At 30.1% G+C, this 8,346-nt stretch overlaps 1 protein-coding gene across 1 annotated transcript; it reads left to right on the forward strand.

Moving 5' to 3' along the window:
* Positions 1-344: 344 nt before the first annotated feature.
* Positions 345-8,346, forward strand: LOC114375850 ((E,E)-geranyllinalool synthase). The gene is made up of 12 exons (XM_028333714.1): positions 345-1,355; positions 1,626-1,818; positions 1,936-2,156; positions 2,757-2,880; positions 3,340-3,458; positions 5,447-5,673; positions 5,850-5,968; positions 6,069-6,167; positions 6,279-6,494; positions 6,783-6,915; positions 7,020-7,265; positions 7,744-8,346. The coding sequence occupies exons 1-12, from the start codon at positions 1,043-1,045 to the stop codon at positions 8,242-8,244; spliced, it is 2,511 nt and encodes an 836-aa protein (XP_028189515.1). The 5' UTR covers positions 345-1,042; the 3' UTR covers positions 8,245-8,346.

The raw sequence follows: 8,346 nt of genomic DNA on the forward strand, positions 1-8,346 counted from the left end.
ACTTTACTTTATTCTAAAATATATATATAAGGATATACATTTGAGTAACAGAGGGCAATTGTTTATCATATATATTATTTGATCAACAATCAAAGATATAAATAAAATAATATAAAATTTACTGTAATACTATTTTAATATTAATTATTCATATTATTATTTTTTATAGTTATATAATATATATTATTCTATATTATAATATTATAAATATATAATAAATATTGTAGTATATATAAATATATATTTTATATATTATATTATATAATTACGTAATGTCATATAAGTTAACAAGTAATAGTGAAGCATCACTGCCTTTTTGAATTTTGGAGATGCCAGAAGCCAAGAACACGAACAAACGCAACTTATAAGTAAATAAATAAATAAAAAGAGCATGAAGCTTCCATGTCTTTCAGATTCTGGTGGAGACGCGAGAACATGAAGATCAAACAAATTAAAAAAAAAAAAAAGAGTTTGATAAATAGGAGAAGAAGAGCGTTGATGTCAATGAAAAAAGGGAGCCAACGTTGTCGAGAAAAGGGAGAAGACGTGCCGAAATTTTAAGGAGTTTTTTTTTGTCTTTCGACGTTTTGTTACGCAGGACAAGACCTTGTTTGGTGTTTCTCGCGAGTGACAAATATTGAGGCCTTTGTTCTGTCACGCGTTGTTTATTTTGTCTAGTCCCATGCTCATTTTACAAACCTAACATAGAACAATTACTGTTGTGTTGTTATGTTCCTGAAATTTTAAAAATCAAATCAATCTTAGGGAACTCAAGAATCCCAACTGAAAGTATTATTTCATTTTTAAATGGGTAGAACCGGTAAAAGAAAATTAATTAAGTGCTAAATAAATAAGAAGCTTCACATGTCTTCTAGTCACACAACAAAATAAAAAAATACTGCATAATTGACGAATAGAATTCTGTCATGACCTAGACTATAAATAGCATGCTTACTCGACGTTGATATCACACATATTTGAGGTTAAACAAAACTATATTCCAAATACGTCGATCTGTTCTTTTTTTTTGAAGTTTAAACAAATGGAGTCTCCTTCATCCTCCCTCGTTGAAAAGATTAAGGGGAAAATATTCTCATCAAATGTTGATCCCTATACTTCTATATGCCCCTCAGCTTATGATACTGCATGGTTAGCAATGATACCTGATTCCCACAATTCTTTCAAACCCATGTTCAAAAACTGCTTGGACTGGCTTCTCAACAACCAAAATCAACAAGGGTTTTGGGGTGAGTGTGATGCCTTTGGAAAACCCACATTGGAAACACTTCCGGCAACCCTAGCTTCCATTGTTGCACTCAAAAAGTGGAACACCGGTGCATTAATGATAGACACAGGTTATATATATTAATAACTTTCATGGTTTCCAAATTGTTGTATTGCATTGCTACTCAGTGGACTCATTCTATTGATGACCGTTTAATTATGTATTTTTTATTTTGTTACATCTTCTATTTTTAGTGATGTCATGCCAGATTTATCTTTTACCACTTTTCAACGTGGCTTCTAGTGCTCTTTGGGGGTTAATTCTCCTTTTATTCATAAGAAAAAAAAAATTGGACTCATTTTTTTTTACTTACATATCTTTGTTGGTTTTTTAATCTCAGGTTTGGTCTTCATTGAAACAAATATTGAAAAGCTGCTCAAGGATATCGACAACAATTGTCCTCGTTGGTTTAGGATTGTTTTTCCAGCCATGGTTCAACTTTCAGAGAGTGTTGGTTTAGAAATTGTGTTCCCAGATGCAGTGACAGGGTCTGTGTCAAGGATCTTTCACGGTCAACAATATCTTCTTAACAAGTATACTTATGGAATCTTTCCTTCCAAGTATTTTAATTTGTTCTAGTTTCTCTTTGACTATTCCTGGATTCATGATAAGAAATTACCTTGCTAATTATACTATATTGGTATGAATAGGGAGGAACTTGTGGGGAAGCATTGCTTCCCACCACTGTTATCATATCTTGAAGCTTTGCCACCTACATATACAATAAGTGAAGAAGATATACGTAGCAATCTCAGTGATGATGGTTCAGTGTTCCAATCACCCTCTGCTACTGCAAAAGCTTTCATGGCTACTGGGAAGATTGAGTGTCTGGCCTATTTACAGTCTCTAATTCAAAGATGTCCTGATGGAGGTTTGAATCTTTTTTTTTAATTGGTTAATTTTTTTGAGAAACCTAACTAATCAGCTTTACAATAAGATCTCTTATGTTAATTACTTTTTTTTATTCATAATATTTGAACCTAATATTTTATATAACTAGATAAAATCTAATTTCGAATCCAACTTGTTGGTGGTAGCACCTAATTTTGATTAAACTGAATTTCATGCGGGTAGACTTATGGTGTAAACACTTAATAAGCAAATCAAAACACTTTGCAGTCTTTAGAGTACATATTATATTTATCCCTGATTATAAGATTTTTTTTAAATAATTCACTTTCTTAAAAAAAATAATTATCGCATTAAATTTATCAATTATTTGTATTATGATTTCAAAATTATCTTTTTCTTTTCTTTCTATTTATCCACTTATTTATTTTTTTATTAATGTTTGAAGAGTAAATAATTAAATAAGAATATATAGAAAATAAATTAATGAACTAGAAATTAAAAATAAAAAAGAATAAACAACTTTTTAAAAATAATCTTATAATTAAGCCGAAGGGAGTATTAGCTTGATAATGTTTGTTTGATTTTCTTTTTTAAAAATCTTTAACATTGGTTTCTACAGTTCCACAAACGTACCCCATGGACGAGGAACTTATAAAGCTTTGCATGGTAAACCAATTACAAAGGCTAGGGTTGGCTGAGCACTTCGTTGAAGAGATTGATGAAATTTTGGCCAAGGTCTACAGGTAAAGGTCGTAAATAGGGGGAAATATGTCTATAATTAAGGCAGACTTGACTATTTTGCATGATATAATGACAAAGGAAAATAGCAATCTCTAGACAAAGTTCTAGATGTTGTAAACGACATTTTTTAAAAAGTTCAAATCATAAGTTTTTAAATAGTATTCATTCATGATGGAGGCAATTACATGCTAGAAATCAAAAACTTATGACAACAATTTAAAAACATGAACTAAATTTTGTTCTTACTACGATACATGATTATTAACAATAAATTAATCACCGATAAAAAAATAACAATAAATTAATACATTTAATCTAGTGATCAATATATATATATATATATATATCAGTCCAAAATAAACAGCCCCACAATGATCTATAAAGTTGCTCATTATTGTTCTTGTATATATTACCGTCAGCCTAATTATCCTGTTATCTTCATTTTCGCCCGAAACATACAGGAACTATGTGGAGCAAGAATCATGGGTAAAACCTACCAATATGGTGGCAGCTCAACTTCACAAAGACTCCTTGGCATTTCATCTCCTAAGGATGCATGGATACAGCGTATCACCATCATGTATGGCATCCGTTGCAATTAACTACAGTATATTTTACACACACATATTGCTAGCTTGCTTTTAGAAACAATCTAGTCATGTAGTCTCTAATCCTATTTATAAGCAACAAGTATATTGTAAGAATATATTACACTTATTGTTAGGAGTATTAAAAGACACTGGTATACATATATAGAGAGAGAAAAAAGATTATATATACACTTTGTTAGTATAAAAAGTTTTATAATCATGTAATTACAATTCACCATGACCATGTTAATATCTTTTTCTTGCTCTCAAAATATCTAGAAATTTGACTTTAGTACCTATAAAAATTCAATATACCTTTATCTCACAATAAATATCGTGTTAGGAGGAAAAATATGTTCTAAAATAAGTTTCATTTTGATTTTTTAATATAATATTAATTTTTTTTATTTATATCTCTAATAATATTAATGATAGAGATAGCAAAATTTATAAATGAATTTACCATTATAAGATTTTTTTGAATAGTATTATACTTTTTTCATTTATTTATTAGTTTTCTTGGTCTATGTAAAAAAACAAAAACAAAGATTGTTGGGAAAAAACATACACTTCCTCATAAATTCATTTAATGTGATTTTTTTGGCCTTTCATACATCTACGGCACTAGTTTATTTAACTTAATTCAGCATCTTTTAACACTTGTTCTTACATCCACATCATCATTACAAGTATTTCTTGGGAAAACTTGAAAAACCCTCCTTTCACATGACCACCCCCTCCCTCTTCTCTCGCAATTAGGATGATTATCTCCTCTTTAACTTGATGATTCTTTTCATCTCAATAACCTTTATTTATTAACTTAACATCCTAAGTTTTAAACAGAAAATAAATTCATGATTTACATATAATATCTATCAATCTAAACAATATTTTAAAATAATGTATATCCAAATTTTATGAATACTCACACAATATTTGCAAATAAGTAAGGTAATTATTTGATTATTTAGAATGAATTCGAGATAAATACTTACCCACGAAATTTAATTTAATATAGGAACAAATGCAAGTACGGATATTATATCCTTGCAAATACTCTCATTTGGGGTGGGATTAATTATGTCTTGAAATTATGTGGATGTTTATCTGACTAACTACTCCATAAAGTCTACAAAGGTCTGGCTAGTTTTTTAGTTTGTTTAATGTGCGAATATTTTTTTTATCGAATTCAACTAATTATTTATTCATTAAGTTAATAATTTAATAAATGAATGTATAACATTGGTAGAAGCAAAATGTTCATTTAATATATTTTTACAGCTTCAAATTTATTAGACTTCATATTTTATTTGATAAAATTTTTCTTTATTTTGTTACAAGTGAGTGAATGCGTAATTCTTTATTTTGTGTTAGATGATTAAGTGTATAATGTTGTTTGGTTCTGACTTATGTTTGAATGACTCAAATTTATGTTTATTTAATTTTAATGTTATATTTGGGTGATTTAAGAGTAATTTTTTTATTTACTTGTAATAATTATTTTAATTAATATTTTTTTTTATTAATTTATTGATTTTATATAAAAGTACTCAACAGATAAAAAGATATAGAGATTAAAATTCTTACCTGCATGTGCTTAGGATCGGGTATGAGTATTTTTTTAATGCAAGCATAGACAAAGATGGGTGTTATAATATTCAGATTCTATCCATTGTAATCCGTACACAACACCTATGAGGCATATGCAACCTGCCAATACCATGCCTACAGTGCTATACAACTACTTAACCATGAGCAAATTGTTTCTCGTACACCAATAGAAGATGCCCACAGTAAACAGTTGACAATAATTGAATTAGCATCCATAGAAAATTCCCACAATAATACTTCTATTATTTACTCAATTAACCCTCATACGTAGAAACTTGATTTTGCACCAAATACCTGACTCTGACTGTTCCACGCTGCCATATAAAAAATTTACTCATTAAAGTTCCCCGATTAATGCAATATGCAGTACTGTTTCGTTGGTTTCTTGATGATGAAGAGATTAGAACACGAGTTGAAAAGGAACCCGAACACTTTTCAACTACAATGCTTTCAATGTACAGAGCCTCAAACCTTATTTTCTGTGGGGAAAATGAACTTGAGGATGTCAAATCTTTCACGAGGGATCTACTAAAGAGAAGCTTGGTAACTAAAAACGGTGAAACGCAGAGGAAATTGTCCCAATTCCAGCAAATGGTATGGCTAATATCTATATAATATTGACCATCATGCATGCAAAGACTGTCGCATCATCATTGAAGTTTCATTTTAAACAAATTTATATTAATTTAAATATGCAAAGATTATCCTCGTCCAATATTGAAATAGTTCCACCTTAAAACATTTATTGTTCAATTGGTCAAATTAAACAGGTTCAACGTGAATTGAATATTCCGTGGCTGGCTCACATGGATCATTTGGATCATAGGATCTGGATAGAAGAAAATGAAGAAGTCAATTTCCTATGGAAAGGAAAGACCTCGCATGTTAGGTACGTTTAATTCGTATGTAAATTGTTTCCTTTTAAAAAAAAGTTGCTTAGCATTAATTTCACATGACCACAGTACTCATTTGACAACTCTCTGGTGTAGGATTTCACACTTTCACAACGTTGATCTCCTTCAACTTGCCATGCAAAATTACGAGTTTAAGCAATCAATTTTCAAAAGTGAATTAAAAGAATTGATGAGGTCTGATTTATTAATTTTAGAATTTTTTTGGTGAACGTATTTAAGAATAACATAGCGTAGCTTGTTATAACTCATGTCTCATCACAAATTAAGTTACGATCATTGTAACAGGTGGGCCCAAAATTGCGGTCTAACGAATATGGGATTTGGAAGAGAGAAGACCACATATTGTTACTATGCTATAGCTGCTGCCACTACCTATCCAAATGACACTTACGTACGAATGTTAGTGGCAAAGAGTGCTGTAATGATCACAGTTGCGGATGATTTCTTTGACGCAGAAGGATCATTCAAGGAGTTGAACGATTTCATGAATGCAGTTAGAAGGTATACATAATTGTTACCATGCATTTTCCTTCTCTTTAAACTTGTTACGGAGTTATCAAGTCAAGGAAAAGTGAAATCTAAAATAAATTTTAAAATAATTGTTTTTACTTATATTAATCTAAATAAGAAAGTTATATATGTGTTGAGTTCATTATCAATGTGATTTTTTTACTTCAATTTATAATTTTGAGACACTATTAATTATACATGAAAAAGTATATAAAATTATTTTAGAACATGCACATTAATTTTTAACCTTTTATATATGTGTGTGTGTGTGTGTGACAGGTGGGATTCTAAGGGCTTAAGTAGCCACGGCAAAGTCATATTTGAAGCTCTTGATAATCTCGTGAGTGAAGCTTCTGGAAAATATGTCGAACAAGGAGGGATTCATGATATACAAAGTAGTCTACAAGATCTAGTAAGCTTTCTAACTTCAATATGTTTAGTATATAATTAATCTTAATTCTTAACCAATTATTAATCATTCATAATTAACACTGGAGTGTTATTACTTTTGTTAAGTGGTATGAAACTTTCCTTTCGTGGCTAACGGAAGCAAAGTGGAACAAAAAGGGAGAGGCACCATCAATTGATGACTACCTGAAGAATGGGATGATCTCTATTGCCATACACACCATGATTCTTCCAGCTTCATGTTTTTTGAATCCCAGCTTGTCATACGAGAATCTCAGGCCGGCTCAATATGAACCCATCACTAAACTACTAATGGTTATATGTCGTCTATTAAATGATATACAGACCTACAAGGTACTTAAGTAATGATAATAGTAAGATTTCAATATAATTTTAATCTCTCAAATTATGGGTATAATTTTTTAGTCTCCCAAATTAAAGTTTAATGTTTTAGTCCGATTCACTCAAATTTCATAAATTTTTTTTTAGTCCTTCGTCCCACCATATATATGTCAGTAGTGAGCATGAAATAAAAAATTCATAATTTTTTATTGTCAGACTTTTAATTTTGTAATTTAAAAATCAAATTTTAGTAATAAAAGAATGTTACAAAATTACAAATTCAACATTTCCTATATGACACGTATATAGATTGGGAATAAAAAAGTATTTTAAAAATTTAAAGAAATAAAAAATAAATTTAAATTTAAGAAACTAAAACATGAAGATCTACAAATATATTTAACCCTAATAATAAAGAAGAAGTAGCTAATCAGTTGCCATATATTAAAAAAAATCCTGACATGAGTCCCATTTTATGTGTATATAACAGAGGGAAACTGAAGAGGGAAAGTGGAATTTTCTTGGGCTCAATTTGATGAAGAACCCAAATTTTGGGATGGAAGATTCAATTGCTTTGGGGAGAGAGATCATAGATGAAAGGACGAAAGAGTTCATTCAGCATGTTCTAGTTAATGGTCAAAGTGATTTGCCCAAGCCTTGCAAGCTGCTGCATCTGACATGCTTGAAAGTTTTTCATCTGTTTTACAACTCTAGAAATGCATTTGACTCTAACACACAACTGCTTGAGGATATTAATAAAGCAATTTATCTTCCTCTACGGAGAAACACAAAGACCACCAAGATTGATCTCTCTCAGCTGCGTTCAATGCCAAAAATGAAAGATAAAAGTATTCAGAGGCCACGGTTCAATTGGTCCTTTAAACACAATAGAAGCTTTTGTGTGCATCAAGTAATTTCTCCACCTGCTTTAAGAAATGGATATGGGATAATATCCTTCAATCCGAAAGCCTTAATACCGGGCTTTATCTAAGCTGAACAAAGTGCTGGTAATTAGAGAAATTATATTTGTACAATAACATCATGTAGTACAAATCTTATAACAAAAAAGAAAAAAACTTAAAATATAATAAAT

Source organism: Glycine soja, chromosome 11 (assembly GCF_004193775.1).
Source record: "Glycine soja cultivar W05 chromosome 11, ASM419377v2, whole genome shotgun sequence".
Lineage (NCBI taxonomy): Eukaryota > Viridiplantae > Streptophyta > Magnoliopsida > Fabales > Fabaceae > Glycine > Glycine soja.